The 26,937-nt window shown below is 34.6% G+C and overlaps 1 protein-coding gene across 1 annotated transcript; it reads left to right on the top strand.

Annotated features, from left to right (window-relative positions):
• Window position 1: 1 nt before the first annotated feature.
• Window positions 2–25,865, top strand: LOC110116531. The gene is made up of 9 exons (XM_028697728.1): window positions 2–113; window positions 4,309–4,545; window positions 5,545–5,763; window positions 5,840–5,988; window positions 6,067–6,343; window positions 6,550–6,749; window positions 20,229–21,068; window positions 24,229–24,385; window positions 25,651–25,865. The coding sequence occupies exons 1-9, from the start codon at window positions 2–4 to the stop codon at window positions 25,863–25,865; spliced, it is 2,406 nt and encodes an 801-aa protein (XP_028553561.1).
• The last annotated feature ends 1,072 nt before the right edge of the window (window positions 25,866–26,937 follow it).

Raw genomic sequence — 26,937 nt, forward strand, 5'->3', positions numbered from 1 at the left:
GATGATGACCGGATTTGTAACCGGCGGCGTTCCGGCCATCACGCCGTCGGTTAATTTACCGACGGCTAACCGGCAGTCACCTTACCGACGGTCTGTCGTTACGAAACCCCCGGGTAGGCCACCGGTATTAGACGGTGGTCACACCGCCGGTAGTACCGACGGTTAAAGAACCGCCGGTCATAACCGTCGGTAAACGATGTTTTTCCTGTAGTCAAATTTTTCTATTGAATATTCATTTGAACAGTTGAAGTTATTATATTAAGATGGTTCTTCATCATTTGGGTTCTTTAGAGGTTTTGGGCATTTGACATGTTCAAAATTTGGATCTCCATCAGTATGGTAGCCCTAAATGTATTTAATAGGTTGTGATTAGATAATTCAGAATGGATTTAATAAGAGGATCATTTATGGGGGTTTTACTACTACTTTTTTGTTAAAAAAATTAACTAATTTCTTTTGATGAATCATTATATTCCCTAGAAGATTGTTAAAATTACTATTGATCAAAATTGATGGCCTTATAAATTATTTTATCCTTCTACTCAATGAATAAGATCAAAATAAAAATAAACTCTCTTTTACATTAATGAGAAGTAGGTAATAGCTTCTTAAAGCATCTTTCTAAGAAAAATGAGGAGCAGCGAAGTCTTGAGCAGACACATAAAAAAAAAAAAAAACTCGTAGTATATTCTAAATCCACTCCTAGGATTTGGTATGTTTTAATAAAAAAATGAAAGTACTCGTTAAGTATATCTCACTCATTTGACAAATCCTAAAAAAATAGCATAAGTTTTTATGATTCTCTTATTAATAATGAATTATTCAACAAAAAATTTAATTAGATTGACAAAATTATGAATACTTCTACCCGAATGATAGTAAAATCATGTGTGAGTTTGTCCCTTAAGGGTTATGACAAAGATGAGCTAGACAAAAGACTGCATTAGAACTGAGCTAAATGTGAATGATCATCTTATAGTTGTCAATGTGCTCATAAGAGTTAGAAGTCTCATCATATGGATCAATTGCAGGCAACTTAAATAGTATTGGAGTAAAATGATAAAGAATCGCATCAGTTAAGAGTGAAGATTCTTGGAAGTTACTGGGAGGAATAAATTAGTTCTTTTCTCTCTAAAAAAAATCTCTTGAATAAGATGTCATGGCTCATCATGGCTCATCTCTTGCAAAATCAAAAGAGGTGTAAATAAAATAATGTTGATGTAAGTCCTCTACTCTTGGCAGAAGATTATGTGTTGACTGAACAATATCGAAAATATGGGTTGTACTTGTAGTGTCTGACAGACCATGATGAGACTGAGGTGAAGAGGGAGCAACAACACAAGGAGGAGTTACCTAAATAGAATCAAATGGATTAACTCCTAAATTATTTTTAATTTTATGGTGGGAGGAGTTTATCATATTATGATGGTGTCCTCCTCAAAGAGTTGCAAGATTTTAAATTTAAAGTTCTTCCATCATATGCAACAACTTAATATAATTCATAGAATGATATAGATTAAGCTCATTGCAGTTAGTTATATAGCAAGCAAATTCACTTGATGAGAAAGAAGTGCCTACAAGCATACGAATCATATTTTGTGGATGAGACCCCTCAATGAGAATCATATTATGTGAATTTAAAAATATTTATATATTTATAAGCATAATTTAAAAATATTTATAAATGTATGAGCATAAAATTATAAATTTATAATAAAAATTTTATGAGAAGGAAAATCAATCTCATTGAACATTTCTTGCTCATCATCCTGATGAATTTCAAAATTATAAATTATAATTTATGCTGCCAATTTCATTAAATAATTCAATATAGTACTCCCAATTTGGACCAAGATTAAATTAATAAAGAGAAGTGGATATTATAATCCCCATTGAAATCATTATCTAACAAAACTGAGATTCCTTACTTCTATATGTAAACCTCATTATAAATTTTCTTTAGCTAGGATTTCTTTTTCTACATGTAAAGTACTAAGTTTATAAAAAATGGCAACTCATTTTGATCTGTTGGTTGAGAGTTTTGGCAACAACAACAACCCATTGATAGTCATTGTAAACTTCATTATAGACATTTTTTAACTGAGATTCCATTTTTCCACATGTAAAGTACTAAGTTTATAAAATAAGGGTGTCTCATTTTGATCTGTTGGTTGGGACATTTGACAACAACAAAGTGTCATGATCCAGTCCCCATAACAATAGGAGTATTGCTCGTTGTAGCACCAACATTTCATCCTTAGTTGAATGGAGAGATGTCAAGGTAAGATCCTTCATCTTCTTCATGAATTTAATCAAACAAGGGCCATCATGTCCAAATACTATCAACTTGAGATTGTCCACATAGTTGTCTCCAACCACCATGTTGAGGTTTATCCTCTTCCTTTGCCACTCAATGATTACCTTCACAATATATCATGCCTAACTCCAATCATCCAACTAGTCAAGTCTATAAGATTATAACCCGTTGATATTCATTGTGAATCTATTTTGATCTCTAATTCATAGCCTCCTTTGTGATGCCCTTCATGATGAACAACAACTTATAGTCCGAGTTTTTCGTGGGATAGATTCCAACTTACCACTTATCAAAACTTGAAAGAGTCATCTCCCTTCGTCTAGATTATTTATCCATATCTAATTCTGATGAGATTCACTTTTTTTTTTTTTAAATGGAACAATACAGTGATTCCTACAACCCTTATGAACACATGGATTAATTTAGGATAATTATTCATAGTCAATAGGATTAATATTTTAATGGCCAAACTTAATCTATTTTTTGGATTAATCTTCTTTGTTTCACATGATCAGTATGAAAAATTCTTACACAAAACATGTAATTATTAAGAAACATAAGAGTTTTGGGTTTAATCTCATATGAACCAATTAAAAATCACATAAACATTAAAAAATTAACAATGATTATCATTTTTAAGCTTAAAAATTTTGACTTAATGAGTGAGTGATGATTAGTACAACTTCTTTTTATACAAAACATATAATTATTAAAAAACATAATAGTTTTAGGTGTAATCTCATATCAAAAAGTTAAAAAAACAATAATGATTCTCATTATATCTGACCAAATTTTAATAATTAGATTCTTATTATGATTGGGCTTTCATAAGAAATAAGTAAATGAAGGTGATCATCTTTGATGTGGGTGAACCCTAACAACTGATCTTCCCCACCATGTGCTTGTATTGTACCATTCCATAAGCTATGGGGGCATGTTGTAATTGCCTACAAGCAATTAACTAAAAGAATGATTTTATAGTACCATTCTATAATGAGAGGAGAAGTTGACTTGGCCTAGTTCTTAATTCCCCACCATATCCTCTTTTTATTTAACCATATTTCTCTTTCTTTTTTTCCGCAAAAGAAAATTGCCTTGAGGGTCTATTTGGGACAACTTTCTTACCCAATTTTATTTTATTACTATTTTCTCGTTGCTTTAAAAAAAATCATCTTATGAAGCTTTTTTTTTAGAATAACTTTTAAAAAATTTATTTTTCCAATAATAGTTTTACAACTATGAGTCTGCTTGGGAAGGCTGCAATTTTTTGTAAAAGTAGTTGTAAAGTTGTTGTAGAGAAAACATCATTTTCTAAAATTACTATAGAAACACAGCTCATCTTGGTCTGTTGGTTGGCTACCAACTAAGAAGTCTTGGGTTCGAGTCTTGTGTATGTGATGTGTGTGTGAGTCTGCCTTAATTGGCCTAAATGTCCCAAAAAAATTGCAATATAAAGTATCTTTCAGATACAAAATATTCTTAGTGGTGAAAAAATAATTAAAAAATAGAAACTATGGTTGTCGCCTGAAAAGCAAAGTAATGAAAAATTTATATCCCAAATGAAGCCTATATTTATAAAAAGTTGCAATCATCTCAAACAGATCATAGGCAAACTGAGATTTCTTGTTCACATGTAAATTATCTTGTGGGTCTACACACTCTCATTACAAAAAAAATATATATATATTGAAATGATTAATAGAGATCACACCTATTTATTAAATCAAAAAATATATAAAATAAAAAAATTAATATATACTGTAATTTGAGGCACGAATCAAATCAAATGTTTCAAAAAAATAAAAAATTAATGCTGCAACTGCCGGCCTATCCTTCTCAAATTCATAAATAATTGTGAAGATTGACTTTGAGACTTTTTTATTTAGTTTGGAGAGAGGCTGAAGCTTCATTTCCACTATAAAAGAAAGCACTTATGAACAAGATTATGTCAGTTGCTTGACATAATCTTGTGAAAAAAAATTTCATCTCAGCCATGAAGCTCACACTCCTCTCCTTCTTCATCATCTCATTCTTCCACTTTTCCCACTCCTCACCACAAAAATTCACCTCCATTTTCAGCTTCGGCAACTCCCTCGCCGACACAGGCAACTTTCTCATCTCAGGCGCCGTCGCCTTCCCCTACGTCGGTCATCTCCCTTATGGCATTACCTACTTCCACCACCCCACCGGCCGTTTCTCCGACGGCCGTCTTGTCGTAGACTTCATTGGTAACATTTTAACATATCATTATACCAATTAAATCAAGAACTTTCAATTGGAACTAAATGAATTCTTCAAATTTGTTTTTCTTATCGTCGTATCTGGATTGAGATTTAGATCAATGCTTTATTCATATATGCAGTAAAAGAACATATCTAATTTAGCTATTTCATGTCACACTTATCTCAATAATCGATTGCAAATCATATCGCAAAAGAATAAACAGTTGCTGTTGTGATAACCCACCGAGGATTAGGCGTGGTTGGTGGGCGAGCACGGTTGGGAATCCCCATTTTGGGTTTGAATCCCCTCAACTACGATCTCTCCTCTTCAGCAGAGTAAAGCAAGTGTGGGTCCGATGCCGATGGGTGGCCTCGTTAGGTTTCGCTGAGGGATTAGCTAAGCCGCCAAGTGCTCCCTATAGAGTGGCAGCAAGTAGATACCCCTAAAAAAGAAAGCTATTGTTGTGATACTTATTGGAATCTTTCATTGTGATATTTCAAAAGAGAATAAGTAAAATCTGAGTGGAAGATTATGAAAGGGAGGCTTCCCATTTTTAAATGTGTGGGAAATCAAATAAATACGTAGGAGAATTAAATAGAAAATTAAGATTTCATTTGGGAATTTTTTTTTTACTATTTTTTAAAGCAATTTTTTAATACAAATTTTTTCTTAAACTAATAATTTTGTACTAAAATATTATTTTAGAAAACAGTAAGAAAATTGTCTCAAATAAAATCTAACTTATTAGAATAATTATGTATCTATCCCTCTACAAACATTTTATCACATACATTTTACCACATACAAACGATCAAAAATATAAATACGAAACATCCATGCATATGCAAAACAGCAATTTTGTAGGCATGTTTTTATAAAAATTAAAACAAATATTCAAAAACTTCACAAACTCTGATGAAGCCTAGCGCATGATTGTTATGTACAAAGTAAACAACAATATTAAACAACAAAAACACTCACCTTCTAGCTTCAATGAAATACAGCTGAGTCCCAAGATCTTCCACTTCTCCCACCATACTTGGCTAAGTTGGCTTCGCATGAAAACTTCCGGCAAGGGGCAAACTTCGCCGTCGCTGGCGCAACAGCTTTGGACCCTGCATTTTTCCAAGAAATAGGCGTCAGCCTCTGGACAAATTACTCCCTAAGCACCCAACTCCGGTGGTTCGACGAGCTGAAACCTTCTCTTTGCAAAACTCCCCAAGGTGAGCTTTTGATCACTCTCCCAAAGCCAAAATCCTCAATTTCCAAACCCAACTGATGCTCTTCGCCTATTCACAGAATGCAGCGAATACTTTAAGAAATCACTCTTCCTTGTCGGAGAAATAGGTGGAAACGACTACAATTTCCCCCTTGTGGCGGGTAAGAGTTTAGCGGAGGTAACTTCCTTTGTGCCCAAAGTGGTGCAGACTATTGCGGAAGCCATTGAGGTAAATAATGGAATTTGAATTTCACAAATTTTTTATTCTTTGGGGCATATTGTCGAACATGTTGTGGGCCTTGTGCAGAGGTTGATAGAAAGAGGGGCTGTGAACCTGTTGGTGCCGGGGAACTTGCCAATAGGGTGCTCGACGCTGTACCTTACGCTGTTTGCCACATTTGACAAGGAGGATTATGATGACCGGAATTGGTGTTTGAAAAAGCTGAACAACTTTGCAAGGTATCACAATGAACTTCTGAAATCGGCCATTGAGCAGCTGAGGAGAAAGCACCCGGAAGCAAGAATCATATATGCGGATTACTACGGCGCGATTCTACGATTTGCACATTCACCACGCCATTTTGGTGAGCTATCTCTGATTTCAGAGTAAAATAATTTGATCACTTTTGACCATAATATCTTAATTTTTTACCCATCATTAATCTCATTTTGTCTAAATATCAATTCAAACCATATCATTTATGAATAAATGAAATTTCTCCAATGTTTTATTACTGTATTCATATGCTTTGCACGAATTTTAATGATAAAAAATATTTTTTTTATGAAGGTTTTTATAGTGGGACCCAAGAAGCATGTTGTGGAAGTGGGGGCCTATATAATTTCAACCTAACGGCTCCTTGTGGAAGTGTAGGATCCCATCTATGCGAAGACCCCTCAACTTACCTTAGTTGGGATGGCATTCACCTCACTGAAGCTGCCTATCACCAAATTGCTAATGGCTTGTTGGATGGCTTCTTCACTGATCTCCCTCTTTTCATCTGATTATCATTTAGGCTTCGTTTGAGGCGGCTTTCTTACTACTTTGTAAAGAAGCTTTTTAGTATAAAAATTTTAACTTTTGTACTGAAAAGTCGAAGCAGTAAGAAAGCCGTCACAAACGAAGCCTTAAATGCCTTAGTTTAATGCTTCATTTGGGACAACTTTTTTATTTCTTTCTAAACCAACTTTAAGAAATAGTAAGAAAATTGTCCCAAAAGAAGCCTAAGTATGTCTCTCAGTATTATATATCCTTTGGTGATAATAAGGAGATATATTTTACTCTTTATTTTCTATATATGGGAAAATAATGGTCACATTTCATTTTAATTTCTTTTCAATAAGTTCAAAATTTTTGAACATTGTATGAGTAGCAATCATGTATTTAATTATTTTGCTTAATAAAAACATCATCAAAAGGGGGGCTCATTTTCTATGTATTTTTTTATGAAAATTTTGATATTCTTTCATATAAGATTTGTTTGTTTCAATAGTTGTATAAGTATTGATAAAATTTTGAGAGCTTGTAACATAAATGAATATATTTGAAAATTGATTGGCTTATTTATTTATTTATATTTGCGGATATTTTTATTTGTGAAATAAATAAATTTTCAAGAACTTGAGGAAGAAAGCTTTTTAAATTATTTTTAATAATTTATTTTATATTATTATATAAATATTATTATATTTTATGCATTAAATACTATTTATACTATTAGAAATACAAATATGATGCAAATATTGAGCAAGTGATAGTTAAGCTTGATTATTGCTTATAGGATGATCCACAACTCATGGTTTTATAAATTTGCATGATTTATTTAGTCTCTCTTAAGTAATCCAACCCAACAATAATTCTTTCTAGTGCTAAGAAGAGTTACCTTTGAATGTTAAGTCTTCTTTTAGGACAGTTTTCTTCCTGCTTTCTATAATAGCTTTTTAGTATAAAATTTTATTGAAATAGAAATTTTTATGCTAAAAAATTGCTTTCGAAAATAATAGACCGCTCGACGCGCGACCCTGCCCGCGCTCGCCCAGCCCGATCAGTTTTCCCGGGTCGGGTCGTGTCAACCCGGCAACCCGCCGGGTCGGATCCGGGTTCATATTTTCGACCCGTTTACCAACCGGGTCGGGTTAGGATCGACCCGTTTGAACCCGGGTCAATTCCGGGTCCCACCCGAACCCGACCCGTGACCCGAAATTGACACCCCTACAAGGACGGATCTACAGTGAAGGCACGGCCCCCATTTTTGTTGCTAACAACGCATGCTCTCTCTCTCTATCTCTCTTCATTATCTCTCCTCCCCCTCTCTCTCTTATTTATCTCTCCCCAACCTATCCTCTCTCTCTCTTTCCTACACTATTTATTTGATTTTTTTTGGAGGGAATTGATAATCATTTTTTTAATAAATCTAAGTAAATTAATTAGTTTAATTATATTAACTTTATTAATTATTTATAATTTTCATTGTTTAATTAAAAGAAAAACTAAAATTTTCTATTAAGATTTAAATGAAGCACAACCGACAAAGAGAAGAAAAAAACTAATAGTAAGAGGAGAAGATTAACACGCAAAGCATGCATAGTTGAATAACGAATGTTTCAAATAAAGTACTTAATCAAATAGAAGAAAATGAAAAACAAAAAGATATTTAATTAATATAACAATTTGACAGATGAAAGATAAAATAACCAGCAAAAATAAAAATAATACACTAATTCGAGGACTTGATAGATTAACGCACTAATTAGTAATTATAATATTATAATAATTACGAAACTAAACTCGCTTAATTAATTTAGTTTATAAAGGTTTTAAAATTACTATCAGAATCCTCATTTCAATTAAAAAAAATGAAATTTTCTATTAATATTTAAATGAAGCACAACCAAATGAAGAAAACTAACAGTAGGAGGAGAATGTTTACACGCAAAGATCGTACAGTTGAATAACGAATGTACCAAATAAAGTTGTTGGGTCCAGAAGTATTCACGGAGGTAGAGAAGTATAATATTTACGTCTTAATTTTGTATGAAAATTCAGCACACATACATATAAAGAGAGTGGGTAAAGCATTTTTGAGATACCAAGATTTTTATATGGAAAACTCCTGAAAAAGGGGAAAACACACGGGGGCTAGCCCAGTTTGAATGAATCTACTATTATTTGCAGTTGATTACAATTGAGACCCTTGCTTCTTGCTTGGGTCCCCTCTCAAGAGAAATGAGGGGCTATTTATAATTTTTTGAAGTGGCCTGACCTGTAAATAGGAGGATCAAGGGCAAAGGACGGCCGATATTGAATTTCTTGATTGTGGATCGTTCATCAGACATTTGAATGTATTAGTGGTGTCGGAATTCGACGATCTTGGGCTCGTTGGATTTGACACGTCGAGCCGCTCGATTCGACTATAAGCACGTCATGTTTGAAAACCGTTTGGTAATCCTATTTGTGGTTTGAACCTTCCAACATTACTTCGGGTCCCTGATTTGGACTCATTTGGACTCGGATTAAGTTGAATTTGGTGTCGTTGGCTTCGTATTTCCGAGAAGATCAGTTCGACTATAAGTTTGCTGAAATCGGAGTTCAGGTGATCCCAGAATTAAATTTTGAAGTTTTTAACTTGATTTTTGCCTCCAGATTTGAGTCTGATCAAGATAATTTTTTGATGACATATCAAAAGTACTTAATCAAATAAAAGAAAATAAATATCCAAAAGATCTTTAAATATTGCGACTGATTGAGATGGCCAAGCAAACTCTGGCCATTAAGATAATCAATTTTACAGATGAAAAGATGGAAGGTCACGATTTAAAAGTGAAATACATGTGGATGACTGCAAGAATTACAAGTGTGAGAATATCAAAAATTTTGAGAGATAAAAGGTCATGATTTAAAAGCTAAAGACACGTGGATGGTTGAGATTTATTGTAAGAAGAATCACAATTAAGCCCCATTTTAATATTTATTGATTGATGATGAATTCTCATGCAATAAACGTACCTTTTTTTTATTTAATAGGAGGAGAGTCTTAAATGAATAGTAATATTTAATTTGAGAAGAAGCACAAGAAATTTAATTTTTAAAGGCTAAGATTTAATTTGAACAATTAAAATGAATGATCAAGATTTGATATGAGTGGAGACTAAAGTTACTTTTAAAATAATAGTGAGAATATAAATTTTGGAGAGGATCTGAAGCTTAATTCATTTGTACCATGAAAGAAAGTAGTTATGTACAAAATTATGTTAGTTGAATGACATAATTTTGTGAAGAAAAAAAATTCATCAACTTATAACTGAGATATAATGTACCTTAGTTTCCTTCTCCTTTTCTCATTCATCGAGTTTTTTCACTCTTCACCACAAAAATTTACCTCCATTTTTAGCTTCGATAACTCCTTGGCTGAAACAGGAAACTTTCTCATCTCAGGTGTTATTGCCTTCCCCTATGTTGGTCATCTCCTTATGGCATATTGACTTCATTTATGTATGAGGTCACTAGGACCTACCTGAGTTTCTTTCTAGTGACCTGATGATTGGGAGGTGTCCACTTCTCAGTCAGCCATATAGGTCCAAGTCTAATCAAATCGAGTTATATCCTTCAATCAAAATTTAGTCCAGCCTTTCAACCAGCTTCCAATTAACTTTCAAATCATATCCAATTAATCTCAATCATTCATTTGATTTTCATTGATGTGAATATTTCAAACTCAACCAGTCAACACCAAAATGCAATCTAAATCTAACATTCCAAACCAAATCCCAGAGTTAAGTGCTTTTGTCCTAAAACCATTTATAGGTGAATTTTCTATCACCTGGAAACCCGATAAAATGACCACTAATTTGGGGTTTTTGATTGCATCTTGCTTAAATATGTCTTTAGAATCAAATCATCAAATTTGAACCCATTCTTAAGTCCCTAGCCCTAAAAACTGGAATGATTTCCAAAGGTTTCAAAACCTTTAAATATTTACAACATACGATATTAGACTTGTCATTTAGTGGAATTTGACATTGGGATCCTTTCCAAACCTTCTAACCACACCAATGAAATTTTTTATGACTTGTTGATCAATAACCTACACTTTCCAAGACCCTTTTTAACCTATGTTTGACCATGGGTCAAAGTGACCAAAATGCTCTTTAAAGAATTTTGATCTTTTCCCCAAAATTCAACACGGCCTTTATGTACCAATCTTTAATACCTACCCGAATAGATCCTAAACATCATTAGGAACACATTAGACCCAAACTCATACTTGGGTTTGACCTGGTTGACCAAGTCAACCATGTTTGACCAAGTCAACTATGGTTGACCAAAGTTGCCTATAAGGGTTTAAACACCTATTTCAAACCAAATGGCCTCCCCTTGAGTTAAAACCACCTCCATTGACTTCATGTGATCAATTTGAACTCAATGAACCCAACCCTTGGGGTCAACTTGGTTGAAAAAGTTAATTTAGTTTGACCAAACTTCCCATTCACTTCTACTCATTTAAATAATTTGACCAAGGCTTCCCCAAGCACATTCAAACCCCTAGGACTACCCATTAGGCCCTTAGGGATAACACTTGGGAGGATCCAAGCCTTGGGTCTACTTGGGTTAGCTACTTGGCTTGACCCAAGTGTCTAAAGAGAGATCTCCCTTCAGCCAAATTCCAATCCTACCCAATTAGATCAAACCAATGGTGGCATTGGGACCCCCCTCGCCCAATACACCTTCCCTAATTGACCCAACCCTTGGGTCAACTTGGGTTAGGAATAAGGCTAACCCAAAGTAGCCAAAGCCACCTGGGGTTGAGTCGTTTCTTTACCTAAGTTTAATTAAACCCAACCAACACCTCCATTGGGTAGCCCTAGGTCCAACACACATACCCTAGTCAGCCCAGCCCTTGGGCCGACTTGGGTCAACCTTTAGGGTTGCCCATAGTGGACAAAACCACCTTGACCAAAGTAATTTCCCACCTCATAGCAATTCATGCCCAATTGACACTTGTATTAGGTACCCCTTGACCCAAGGCATATCTCCTATCAACCCCATGACTTAACTCAACTTAGGTTGAGCATAAACTTACCTAAATAGTCCAAGTTTGGGTGAACCCGAGCCCATTCATGCAATTGGGCTCTCCCATGCCCAATTCATGCAATTGGGCTCTCCCATGCCCAATTGAGTTCACCCTCAAGCTTGTCGGACTCTCAGCAGCTTTTTTATGATGTCACAGAATATAAATTGGAAGAATTATTCATTTATCTTTTAAATAAACAATGACTAGATATATCTAATATCATCAATTAGTAATAAACAGTAAAATAGATTCTATAATTTAAAATATCAATGTACACATCTGTATTCATTCCTAAAAATTATATACAGTACTCATGACTATAACAAAAATAAACAGAACCTGAAGAATCCTGGCCAGCCTCACACTCCTTCTTTCCTACCATGACTTGAAATTATTTAACTACATATAATGAACTTAAAAAGCCCAGCAGGTCACTAAAACTTATAATTGAATTCAAAGCACGATAAATGAGTAATATGCATATCAACAGTCAAATCATAATAGTTATATTCATATGATCATTAAATAAGTGTAGAAATAGTAAAATTTATATGCAGTAGTAGTATAATCTATAAACAGTAAAACACTACAGTACATAAGCTGGTTAAGTAGTAAACCATTATGAGTATAAAATCTATAAGGCAATTATTGTATTCGTAATACCAATCAGTAAAGAAATTGGATAAAGCATCGAATCAAAACATAATTAAAGACAGTTGAAATCAAATCAATGTTGTGATATTATATAAGAATGTACACATGTTAATCCATATATTCTATATCACGTGCTCACTATATCACATGCTTAATATCAATAAAGTGAATTAGTATATATATTAATAACAATAACAATCAAGTGGAAAGAGCAATAAAATAATACAATAATAGCAAATCTATACAATAATGATAAATATGTATAATAATAAGAATAATACCTCAAAACATGTATTTCAATAGTCACATTAAACAAATAGAAGTCCTAACTATCATGGTGTTTTTCAGTGTTAGTAAATCATTAGATCAATAAATAAAATCATTAATATTTGCCCGTCAACACAATAGTAATCTCCTTATTACTCACAATCAGTGTATCGAGTGAATGAGTAGAAGATAACACCAAATTATAGTATTTAAAGAAAAGCTCTTCGGCCAACCATCCTATACAGGTCAATCAGTCTCCATTCAACGGGTCAACCAGTCTTTACTTGTTTATTTCTCACACGTATATTATTATCACAATAATATAATAGTAATACCGACCTACTATTTCTCAAGCACATATCCACATCTATTTATAATATATTGCAGCAAATAAAGCATAATTTAGAAATGCAAAAAAATGGTCATAATGATATACAACAAAGAAACCTATTAGGAAAAAATGCACATTTTTAAAAAAATTACAAAAATAGTAGGGATTATGTAAAATAATGTTTTAAGACTTTTATTATAGTACACCATTATTTTTATTAATATAATATTATTTATTTATATAATTTAATCAATTTCTTTAGTATAAAAATCAAATAAATTATTTTTGAACTTCAAAAATTATAGAGAAATATCCATAAAATAAATCATTTTATTTAAAAAAAATATTGGTGAAATTAGTTTGTGAAATGGACACATGAAGGTCATGAAATCCTCACTTGTGCCGACATATACAAACTTCTTAAGGATTTTCACTAGTGTCCAAAATTACAAAAAAAAAAAAATTGTATAAGTAAAATATTATGATCAAAATATTATGGAGACAACGGATTACAATTTGGAGTTATAATGACTCCATAAAAAATTGGCAAAGTCAAAATATAGTATATGAAACTTTCCACAACACCCTGATGCTACCAACGGTCGGGGCAAATAAAAAATCAACTCTGGTGGTCCCCCCTTCACGAGTCATGGCAGAAGCTTCCCCAAGGCATGCACTTGCCTTATTTTGGCTCAGAATACTCCTGAGGATGTCACCTTCCACCTAGTGGTCATCCAGCAGTTGCCTTGTTCAATCCTGACTGTTCATGGCCACGAGGATAGCTTGAACAAGGCACCCTCACCCATACGTCCCCATTCGATTGTAGCACTTCAAAAACATTTCACAAAGCACCTTAAACATTTCCCTTTGAATCCATAGCTTCCCAGTGTCACGACCCAACCCGACCGGAATGAATCCCTTCGCATCGAGCGCGACGGATTAATCCAGGATCTAGCTTTAGAATTTACTTTCAGACTTTCTTCTAATAAACAGACACACATAAAACACATAGCTACTATAAACATCTAAATATACATAAATTCATCTGAAATTTTCTTCTTTCTTTCATCAAAATAATCATGTACATTACAGTGTATGGCTACCAACAGAAAGAACATAAAAGAAAAGCCATGACTGTACAAAAATCAAAAGTACAAAATACTTTATCTCAGATCAAACACTGAACGGCTAGTCCAAGACCTCCTTCCCTTTTCCAGAACTTGAAAACCACGCAGATGACAAGAATGAGCTAACAGCTCAGCAAGACTACACAAGCCAATCAAAATTTCCAGAAACTCACATCCAAAATACATTAGAAAGTAGTTGTACATAATTCAGATAATAGTATAGAAAATTATAAAATCAGACAGGATACAGATACTTGATTAACAGAATATTCAAATCACTGATACAGAAGAATTCATTTCATATAACAGAATATTCAAATCAGAATTATCTTCAAATCACAGAACAGACAGAATCATATAAATCATAAAGCACATTGTCAGAATAGATCAGATCACATATCACATATCAGATCAGATTCTCGGACCCTGACAGAATCTCAACGGATTCTGGCCCCTTATGCCTTCCTTCCCTGACACAGACAGAATCTTAACGGATTCTGGCCCCTTATGCCTCCCTTGTGCTTACAACACCAGAACATATCAGAGATACAGAATTATCAGATCAAAATTTGTTTCAGATTTCAGATTCCCGGACCCTGACAGAATCTCAAAGGATTCTTACCCCCTTATAACTCATTTGATAGCATACAAACACATCAAATCATCAAATTCAGAAATCAGATTTCTTCAAAAAAAATCGTCAACGACATAACAACAGTATACAAAAATTTCATAGAATTCATAATTTCATAAATTTACCAAATTATCACAGATAGCAGAAAACATCATTTCAAGACTTTCATTGTACTGAAGAAAATATTTTCAACATCCAGATAATTCGTTATTCGATAAAAACTCCGCAGAATTCAAAATATATGGTGAAAATCTTCCAGAAAATACTCAAAACGTGCAAAAACATCATCTCATACACATACCAAAACTTACGCGGTAAAACATTTATCGGCACGAAATGAAACCAGATATTTGCTAACGGAAACAAAATTCAAAACAAAAAAGTCGTCAAAATCCATATTTCTGAAAATTGGGAAAGGCGGAATGTGCCTTATCTCGAGTCGGTCAACTTTTCCAACTACGTCGACGGACAAAAACGGATCGAAGTCGCCCAAAATCCACTTTTCTTCCTTTTTCCTTCATTTTTCTCTCTCCTCAAAATTTTTTCTCTTCAAAAAGATCTCAAACAAATATATACAAAATAGGATCGTACAGGACGATTCATATTCGTCCCAGGACGATTTCTCCTCTGGACAAAATTCATTCAGACAAATTTGTTATCATACCTGGACGACTTGCTCTCTGGACAAATTTCATCCCGACGAACCTAAATTCGCCATGGGACGAACCTTTCTTCCCCCAGGTTTTGAACTGGGACGAAGTTGAAAAGAAAACCGGGTTTCACACTCAGCCCTTTCCGGCCAACAAATCGAGCTAGCTCCGATAAAATCCCTCCGCACTCCACTCAAAGTCGTACCTCCAGCCACCCTTCAGGCTCAACGTCTGAAGGAGAAGTGATTGCTATCTCCTTCTCAAGCTTCTTGAAAGAGAAGCTCATTCGTTGAGGTCTTTTCTGAGGTATAAACTCTAGCTTGAGCCCCTAGTCAGCTAGTATTGGTCAAGTGTGAAACAAACTGTTACCCCATCAGATTTTGACCATTGGATTAGCGGTTTGTATCTTTCTGATCCTTCCCTTGAAATTTGATGCAAATTCATCGCTAGTATCGTCTGGGTTATGTCGGAAAATTTTTATGGCTTTGGAAGACAACATAAGGTTGAAGACGTAATCCCAACCATTGAACTCAATCAACAGCTCGGATGAGATCCTGTAGTTTTGAAGCCCATTAATCGCATTTGTCCGATCGCTCATCCAATGGCTACTATTTAGCCCGTGTTTACATAGTCTGCCACTAATGATTAGCTGATCAATCAGGAGGCGCTTGTGTGGAAACCACGGCTAACTGTGTAAACCCCACATTTAATTCCATGGGAAATTATGGGAAACTTCAAAAAATTAGATCTCCTCACACACTTATCCAATTTAGGTGTTCTTAAATTCATTGAAAAGGTCTTGAGGAGACCCATCAAAGCCCTATGGTCTCATGCCCTAATTATTACAATGTTATTCTCAATTTTAATTTAAACATTTATGGTATTATTGCATTTATGTGTTCAATTAATGTCACCATGGCTTGAGATTTAAGGGATTGAATTTGGACATGTCCCTGACATGTCCAAAGTTTGTCCCCTCTGTTTGAGGTGTTTAAGAGCATGTTCATGCTAATTTAGGCTTAGGGGTCAAGGTTTAACCCCTATGTTCAAATTGATTCTATGATATTTCCTATGGAATTTAGGATCTAATTTTGGGTGTGTTAATTTTGCATAGTCTATGGAGTTTAGAACCACTGACTGCATCCACATCCAAGCTTAGGGTAGTGACTTAAGAATTTTTTAAGGTAACATAAATGTTACTTTATGTGGTTTGGTTAACCACCATAGTGACTTCCATTTGGGCCCAAATTTAAGGGAATCAGAACTTGAGATTAGATAATCTCAAGGTCTAAAACTCAAGAGATTTGGTGCTCATTTGGTCCACCAACTAGTAACCTCAAAACCCCTTCCTAGATTTGGCCTAGAATCTTAATTAATTCACTATTAATTCATGCTAAATCTAAAAAATTCATATAAGGACTTTAATTAACCCTTAGTCCATGAAAAATAAACGACCCCATTAGATTACCCCTAATTTAACCTTAATTTAATTTCAAAGGAAAATTAATAATTAATTCAATTAATTTAAAAATATTTCAAAATTTAAAAAAAAAAAATCCTAAATGCTTGAAAACATCCCCTTAGGTCATTCCTGGCCTTTGGGGTGATTCAAAGAGGTTTTGGATGATTTTGATCAAAATCTAAAAGTCCCCTTAATTAGACAATTTAAAAAAATATCCAAAAATACCCAAACTTTGAAAAGATACCAATTATTTTAGAAAAATTCAATTTAATCAAAATCAAAGCCATTTAACTCAAATTAAAATCTAGTATTTTCTATAATGAGATGAGAAGTTAACTTGGCCTAGATCTTAATTCAACAAATCTTTTAAATGATATCCATTGTTAATTATTTTGGCTAAAAAAATTAAATAAGAAAATTTAAAAATGATGTTAGGAAGAGAAGGAAGCAAGGAAGAGAAGGAGGAGTCTCCTCCTCGACCACGGCCAGACTTTCACCTGGCAGTCTACCAACGTCGGAGTTCTACACCAATGACATCTAACACCAGAGTTCTGCCCGACTGCCGACTGACATCAGAGTTATACCCGACGCCAGACCTCGACTCGTCGTTGGACTTCTACCCGATGCTGGACTTCTATCGGTCGCCATACTTTCGCTTAACTTCTATATGACGTCAAACTTCTGTCCATCGACATACTTTTATCCAACGCCAAACTTGCACCCGTCGCCTGATTCCTATAGGACATAGGACTTTCACCCTTCTCTAGATTCCTACCCAATGCTAGACTTCTGCTCGTCATTGAATTCATGTTAGACGCTGCACTTCCGCCAATCACCGGAATTCCGTCGGACTTCTACCCGTCACTAGATTTCTGCTCGTTGCTGGACATTCGTCAGACTTCTATCCGACACCAGACTTATGTCCATCACTGGACTTCTTACCTGACGTCCTCGTTTCGACCTCATTCGTTAGACAGCAGTCTTTATGTCCACCATAGCCTTCCAACCACGGTCCTTCTGACTTAAAATCGTCCACCGACTACAGTCCTTCCGACCTACGTCGCCTGTCAACGGTATTTATGACCTCTGTCGATGTCGGCCATCGACTACGGTCCTTCTGACTTACGTCGTCCACCGACTACAGTCATTCCGACCTCCAACGCCCACCTAATTTCAGGTCCGAGCAAGGCAACTAGAATGGAGTTCGATCAGAATGTCAGACGAATCCTTTCACTATGGATGCCTGGGGCATCACACCCTATCCTCAATTGTTAGTCGTATGTACGATCCAATCTGCCCTTCCAATCGATCCGTTTGCGCAGTGCTCTTTTCGGAGGTCCACATTGTCGGACTCCCAACAGCTTTTTTGTGATGTCCCAGAATATAAATTGGAATAATTATTCATTTATCTTTTAAATAAACAACAACTAGAGATATCTAATATCATCAATCAGTAAAAAATAGTAAAATGGATTCTATAATTTAAAATATCAACGTACACATCTAGTGCTCTTTTCGGAGGTCCACATTGTCGGACTCCCAACAGCTTTTTTGTGATGTCCCAGAATATAAATTGGAAGAATTATTCATTATCTTTTAAATAAACAACAACTAGAGATATCTAATATCATCAATCAGTAAAAAATAGTAAAATGGATTCTATAATTTAAAATATCAACGTACACATCTATATTCATTCCTAAAAATTATATACAGTACTCATGACTATAACAAAAATAAACAGAACTTGAAGAATCCTAGTCAGCCTCACACTCATGCTTTCCTGCCATGATCTAAAATTATTTAACCATATATAATGAGCTTAAAAAGCCTGGTAGGTCACTAAAACTTATAATTAAATTTAAAGCACGGTAAAGGAGTAATATGTATATCAACAGTCAAATCATAATAGTTACATTCATATGATCATTGAATCAGTGTAGAAATAATAAAATTTAGATGCAGTAGTAGTAGAATCTATAAACAGTACAAAAGATGGTTAAGTAGTAAACCATTATGAGTATAAAATCTATAAGGCAATTATTATATTCGTAATACCAATAAGTAAAGAAATTGGATAAAGCATTGAATCAAAACATCATTAAAGATAATTGAAATCAAATCAATGTTGAGAAATTATATAAGAATGTACACATGCTAATCCATGCATTATATATCACGTGCTCATTATATCACATGCTTAATATCAGTACAGTGAATCAGTATCTATATTAATAACAATAACAATCAAGTGGAAGGAGCAATAGAATAATATAATAATAGCAATTTTTCCGCCTACTACTTAGTTTCTTTTTTTTTTTTTGCTTTCACTTTTCGCTCCCGCTCTGCTAGGGCTTTTGCCCTAGCTCTCTCCAGTGTGTTCTAGTGGCTGGTGTTTCACACCGTGGAGGCGCCATCTGCTTCGTTCATCCAGGGAAGTTCCTCTCTCTCTAGTGGATCTTGATTTTGTGTTTCTCTTTGGATTTTCCTTTTGGTTCTGTCCGACGTTGCCGGCATGCTGCCGAAGCTCAGTGACTCTGGTATTTTAGGGGTTTCTTCCTCTTCTCGTTCGTTTTTAGATGTCCTTGCGGGAAAGTCTAATGAACCCATTTTTTCGAAGCTTAGGGTTTCCTCTTTTCATGGTATACCCTCTCTTTGGATTTCGGAACATAAAATTTCTGCGCTTACTGCGCCTTTTCAGTTCTCTCTAGTCGGATATTTCCCATCTAAGCGTCCTTCCTTGGACTCTATTCGATGGTTTTTCTTTAATCTAAAGTTGAATGGTGAATTTTTTGTTACTTTGCTGGACCCGTCTCATATTCTCATTAAGCTCAACAACGATCTTGATTATTGTCGAGTTTTTTTCCATGGATCTTACTTAGTTTACAACTACTTTATAAAACTTACAAAATGGTCGCCCTTTGTAGATATTTGGGTCGAGTAGCCGGTTGTCCCCATTTGGATGTCTTTCCCTCAGTTGCGGCCCCATCTCTTCTCTCCCCACATTCTTCATGGCTTGGGTTTGATTTTTGGAAAGCCTATAAAAATTGATATTGCTACTTCAATTGGGTCTAGGCCATCCCTTGCTCGTGTATTGGTGGAATTAGATGTCACTAAATACTATCCTGATCGTGTCTGGTTAGGCCTTGAAGCTACTAGATATGCGCAGCATGTTGTTTTGGAGAATTTCCCTCCCTTTTGTTCTTCGTGTAAACAATTTGGGCATTTTCTAGTAATTGTAAACCTGGGGTTGACTTTTCGGTGCCTCCTAAGGTTGCTAATAAGGTTGTTATTAATTCTAAACTGATTATCTCTTCTTCTCTTATTGAGGCTGAGCGAGTGCTCTCTGTTGAACCCATTTCTTCACCTACTGCTTTGTGTGTGGAGCCTATGGTTCAGTTGGTCAATGTGGATTCCCTTCCGTCTATTTTAGTTGATGAAAATGTTGTTATTGATGTGGATAATGAAGAGAATATTTTGGGTGGTAAGGTTAATGGTGCTGATGTTATTGATGTTTTATCCCCCAACGCTTTACCTTTTGTCCCTCAAGGATTTAATTTGGCCACTTTAGATCCTATTGATGTCTCCCCTCATCCTTGTTTTAGTGATGATGGTCATGTTTGTGCTAGTCCCTTGTTGTCGGTGGTGTCTGCCCCGGCTGTTTTGGGTGATATTTCTTTAAATCATGTTGTTTTAGATTGCCTAACTGAATCTGCTCTTCCTTCTGAGAATTTGGGTGCGGGTGGTGGTGAGGTTTTTGCTACCTCCAGCTTGCCTCCTATTGTGAACGATTGTTTAGTTAATAACAACTTTATGGATGTACCTGTTATATTAATTGATCCTCCAAGCTTAGTGTATAATGTGGGGGACAATTCAGGATTGGATGCTCGTGTTCAATTGGATTGGCTTCAGGGTGCGTCAGATATTCTGATTCAGATTCTGTTTCTTTGGAATCATCTAGGGATGAGGTTGCTGGCAATTCTTTTGCCGTGTTGCGTGATTTACCACTTGTTTTTGGTGCCTCTCGTGGTAGAGCTCGTGGGAGGGGTAGACGTCGTCGGGGTTGATTTACTTGCTGGTGATGCCTTCTTGTTTTATTTGGAAGGCCTTTTGGTTGGTTTGTTATGGTATCTGTTCTTTGGGCTGCTTGGAAGATCCTGTTGATGCTGTGTGCCTTCGTGTTGACACTTTTAGTGGGCTTAATTTTTGGAGAACTATGTTTTTTGTTTTTGTGGTTGGTTGTTGAGCGGGGCAATGATGTGGCTGGGGCTCGCTTCACACTCAGTATGGCTCGTGGCAACCTTTGCTGTTGTTCTCGTCAGGACGGCTGATTTGCATTTGTTTCCACCAAATTGGACGGTCCGAGCTGTCTTTTGGGAAGCTGGGGGTCTCGTCCTTCTGCTGAGCCCACGGGCTTGTTTTTTACTTATGTTTTTGCATTTGCTTCATGTTTCTTGTAATCGCTCTTTTGATCTAATATATTATTCTATTTTGTTGAAAAAATAATAATAACAAATTTATGTAATAATAATAAATATGTACAATAATAAGAATAATACCTCAAAACATGCATTTCAGTAGTCACACTAAACAAGTACAAGTCCTAACTATCATGTTGTTTTTCAATGTTAGTATCAGTGTTAGTAAACCATTGGATCAATAAATAAAGTCGTCAATATTTGTCCGTCAACATAATAGTAATCTCTTTATTACTCACAATCAGTGTATCACGTGAATTAGTAGAGTATAACACCAAATTATATTTAATGGAAATCTCGTTGGCCCACCATATTGTACAGGTCAATCAGTCTCAAATCAACGGGTCAACCACTCTTTACTTGTTTGTTTTACACACGCATATTATTATCACAATAATATAATAGTAACAGCAACCAGCTATTGCTCAAGCACATATCCACATCCATTTATAATATATTGTAGCAGATAAAGCATAATTTAGAAATGCAAAAAAATGGCATAACGATAAACAAAAAAAATCCTATTAGGCAAAAATGCACATTTTTAAAAAATTACCAAAATAGTAGGGATTATGTAAAATAATGTTTTAAGACTTTTATTATAGTACATCATTATTTTTAAATGTTAAAATAAATTTTGGTGTAAATAAAAATCACTATATTTTCAAAATCACTTGATAAAAAATATCAGATAAATACTCAAAATACTCATAACTATGATCTCTATAACATACAAAAAATTACACGGTGAAAGTTTTGTCAATACAAAGTTATTCACTTTTTTAGTAACGAAAATACAAATTTGAGCAGAGAAAGACCAAAAATATAAAATCATTGAAATAAAAAATAATATATGGATTCATTACAGCAAGACGAGCAAATATCCCAACTGACCCAACTGATAAAAATCGCACAACACCCTCCAAATTCAAGACTTTTTCCTCTCTCCTAACTTTTCCCTCTCATTTCACTTAACTACTCTACATTGTTGAATGAAAAGGAAAAAAAATAATAAAAAGCTTACTTAAAGAATTTTGTAAAGTGGTTTAAGATATTTTAAATAAAAAATTAATATAATATTATTTAATTATATAATTTAATCAATTTCTTTAGTATATAAATCAAATAAATTATTGATCTCATTAAGACATACAAATGCCCAATAAAACGTCCATTATCAAAGGATTCAACATCGGCCGTCCAATCAAACCACTCATAATTTACCTCTTCTCTTCTTCTTATTTATTGGCTATGCCACCCTCAAAAAGTTATAAATAGACCCCTCATTTCTCATAGAAAAGTACCCCAGAGAGGAGGGGGGTTGGGGAAGGAGTCCTCAAGCAAAAAAGAGAAGAGTAGGAAGAGACTCCTCTTCGACCACTGCCGGACTTTCACCTGGCAGTCTACCGACACCGGAGTTTTGCCCGGCCGACTAACGTCAGAGTTCTACCCGACGCCAGACCTCGACTCGTCGTTGGACTTCTACCCGATGCTGGACTTCTATCGGTCGCCATACTTTCGCTTAACTTCTATATGACGTCAAACTTCTGTCCATCGACATACTTTTATCCAACGCCAAACTTGCACCCGTCGCCTGATTCCTATCGGACATAGAACTTTCACCCTTCTCTAGATTCCTACCCAATGCTAGACTTCTGCTCGTCATTGAATTCATGTTAGACGCTGCACTTCCGCCAATCACCGGAATTCCGTCGGACTTCTACCCGTCACTAGATTTCTGCTCGTTGCTGGACATTCGTCAGACTTCTATCCGACACCAGACTTATGTCCATCACTGGACTTCTTACCTGACATCGTCCTTTCGACCTCAGTCATTAGACATCAGTCTTTATGTCCACCATAGCCTTCCAACCACGGTCCTTCTGACTTAAAATCGTCCACCGACTACAGTCCTTCCGACCTTCGTGGTCTGGCAACGGTATTTATGACCTTTGTCGCCCACCGACTACGGTCCTTCCGACTTACGTCGCCCACCGACTACAGTCCTTCCGACCTTTGTCGCCCACCAGCTATGGCCCTTCCGACCAAGTGAACACGTCAATAGTGATTCTTCCTATTTTCATCTTGTAACACACTCTATATGATGTATATTTGTTACATAAAGTTATGGTCTTCCTTCCAATATAGGGCCTCATTTGTAATCAACTGCAAATAATAGTGAATTCATTCAAATTAGGCTAGACCCCATGGTTTTCCCCCTTTTCAGATATTTTCCATGTAAAATTTCTAATGTCTCCTATGAATACTCCACCCACTCTCTTCATATGTGTGCGTGCTAGATCTTCATACAATTCTAAGACCCTAAACTTTATATTTCTCCACCGCGGCGAAAACTCTAGGGCGCAGAAATTTTATAAATGTACTAATTTAACTTATTAATTTTACTAAAATATAATTTATTAATTTCACTAAATTAAAATTTATTAACTTTACTAAATTAGAATTTATTAATTTGACTTTCTAGAGCAAGAAACAGACAAATTTTTATAAAATTAATAGATTATATGAGCAAGCCGTTTATAGTAAACGACTTTTAATATTAGATATTAATTAATTTATTAATTTTATATATGATTAGGCTTTCATAAGCAATAACTAAATGAAGGTGATCATATTTCGTGTGGGGAACCCTAACAATTGTTCTTCCCCACGATGTGTTTTTTATTGTACCATTCTATAATGAGAGGAGGACTTGGCCTAGTTCTTAATTTCCCACCTTATCCTCTTTTTTTTTTTTTTTTTTTTTTTACTATATTTTTCTCTCTATTTTTCAGCAAATGCAAATAGCCCTAAGGATCTATTTGGGGATAAATAATTCTTTACAGACGTCAGACACTGTTCAGAGGCCAACAAGAACACGCCACATTACTTTTTTGCTTGGTTTCGGTGCTGGGTACCATGATGTGGCGCCTTCTGGTTGCCCTTCGGACAGTCTGGTGTCTGTACAGAATAATTTCTCATATTTTGAATAACTTTTCTTACACGGTTTGGTATGATTACTATTTTCTACCTGCTTTAAAAAAAAATTGTCTTAAGAAGCTATTTTTTTTATAATAACTTTCAAAAAATTAATTTTTTTCCATAATAGTCTTACAACTATTGTTCTGGTAAGGACAACAAGAACACGCCACATTACTTTTTTGCTTGGTTTCGGTGCTGGGTACCATGATGTGGCGCCTTCTGGTTGCCCTTCGGACAGTCTGGTGTCTGTACAGAATAATTTCTCATATTTTGAATAACTTTTCTTACACGGTTTGGTATGATTACTATTTTCTACCTGCTTTAAAAAAAAATTGTCTTAAGAAGCTATTTTTTATAAAAACTTTCAAAAAATTAATTTTTTTCATAATAGTTTTACAACTATTGTTCTGATAAGGACGGCTGCAATTTTTTGTAAAAATAATTATTAAGTAGTTGAAGAGAAAAAATAAATTTTTTTTAAAAGCCATGAAAAAGTAATTGCCAAATGGAATTAGCTCAAACAGATCATATCTTGTGGGGCTACACCTCATTACAAAAAAATTAGAAAAAAAAAAAAAACATTCAATATTTAATAGAGATCACAACTATTTACTAAAAGTATATAAAATTAAAAAAATTAATATATACTGTAATTTTAGGCACGATTAATATTAAAAATTTTCAAAAAAAAAAATTCTGCAACTGCAGGCCTGTCAGGCTGTCCTTCTCAAATTCTAAATAATTGTGAAGATTGACTTTGAGATTTTTTTATTTATTTTGGATAGAAGCTGAAGCTTCATTTCCACTATAAAAGAAAGTACTTATGAACAAGATTTTTTCATTGCATGACATAATTTTGCGAAGGAAAAAAATAAAATCATCTCAGCCATGAAGTTCAAGCTCCTCTTCATCATCATCATCTCATTCTTCCACTTCTCCCACTCCTCCCCACAAAAATTCACCTCCATTTTCAGCTTCGGCAACTCCATGCTTTGAAATTAGTGCAATGCAAAAATAATTGATTTTCAGATCAAATTAATAGGCTTTCAGATATAACTTGATCACTTTTGACCATAATATCTTAATTTTTTACACTTCATTAATCTCATTGTCTAAATATCAATTCAAACCATAGCATTTAGGAATAAATGCAATTTCTCCAATGTTTTGTTACTGTATTTTCATATGTTTTGCACGAATTTTAATGATAAAAATATATTTTTTTTTCTATGAAGGTTTTTACAGTGGGACCCAAAAAGCATGTTGTGGAAGTGGGGGCCAATATAATTTCAACCTAACGGCTCCTTGTGGAAGTGAAGGATCCCATGTATGCAAAGACCCCTCGACTTACCTTAGTTGGGATGGGCTTCACCTCACTGAAGCTGCCTATCACCATATTGCTAATGGCTTGTTGGATGGCTCCTTCACTGATCTCCCTCTTATTATCTGATTATCATTTAGTTTAAGGTTCTATTCGGGACAGTTTTTTTATTACTTTCTAAAAATATATATATTTAAGAAATAGTACGGAAGCTGTCCCAAAAGATACCAAAATTTGTCTCTCAGTATTATATATCCTTTTGTGATAATAAGGAAATAAATTTTACTGTTTATCACATTTTATTTTTATTTCTTTTCAATAAGTTCAATATATTTTGATCATTGTATGAGTAGCAATCATGTAATTTAATTATTTTGCTCAATAAAAATATCATGGGGGACTCATTTTCTAAGTATTTTTTGATGAAAATTTTGGTATTCGTTCATATAAGATTTGTTTGTTTCAATAGTTGAATAAGTATTGATAAAATTTTGAGAGCTTGTAATATAAATGAATATATTTGAAAATTGATTGGCTTATTTATTTATTTTTTTATATTTGCGAATATTTTTATTTGTGAAATAAATAAATTTGTCAAGAACTTGAGGAAGAAAGTTTTTTTAATTATTTTCTAATAATTTATTTTATATTATTATTATTGTGTCATGGAATATTCGTAACTATAGAGAAATATAAAGTTTAGCTTCTTAGTTTTGTACGAAGATTCAATACACAATCACATAAAAATAAATGGTGCAATATTTATAAGAGACATCAAGATTTTTATGTGGAAAACTATGAAAAGGGAAAGCCCACGGAGCCTAGCCTAGTTTAAATGATCCAATAGTATTTATAGTTGATTACAAATGAGGCCCTTCATTGGAGGAAAGGCATTGGCTTGATCTAAACAAATATACATCATATAGAATGCATGACATGGTGAAAATTGGAAGAATCAAAATTAATATATTCGTTTGGTCGGCAAGACCATAATTGCCGAGCGACGGAGGTAAGAAAGATCATATTCGGATGACAGTGGTCGGAAAGATCGTAGTCGGCGGGCGACGAAGGTCAAAAGAATTATTATCTGGTGACGAAGATTAGAAGGAAAATGTAATCGACATGTGATAGAGGTCGGAAAAATAGTTGTTTGGCGACAAAGATCGGAAGGATCGTATTCTGACGGCGGAGGTCAGAAGGA

Source organism: Dendrobium catenatum, unplaced genomic scaffold, assembly GCF_001605985.2.
Source record: "Dendrobium catenatum unplaced genomic scaffold, ASM160598v2 fragScaff_scaffold_993, whole genome shotgun sequence".
NCBI lineage: Eukaryota > Viridiplantae > Streptophyta > Magnoliopsida > Asparagales > Orchidaceae > Dendrobium > Dendrobium catenatum.

Bases quoted from the DNA above. Each gene is read 5' to 3' on its own strand.
- LOC110116531 (XM_028697728.1), top strand. From the start codon at position 2: ATGATGACCGGATTTGTAACCGGCGGCGTTCCGGCCATCACGCCGTCG. The intron at 114-4,308 runs GTAGGCCACCGG...ATTTCATCTCAG, and splicing joins TGTCGTTACGAAACCCCCGG to CCATGAAGCTCACACTCCTC. The intron at 5,989-6,066 runs GTAAATAATGGA...GGCCTTGTGCAG, and splicing joins CTATTGCGGAAGCCATTGAG to AGGTTGATAGAAAGAGGGGC.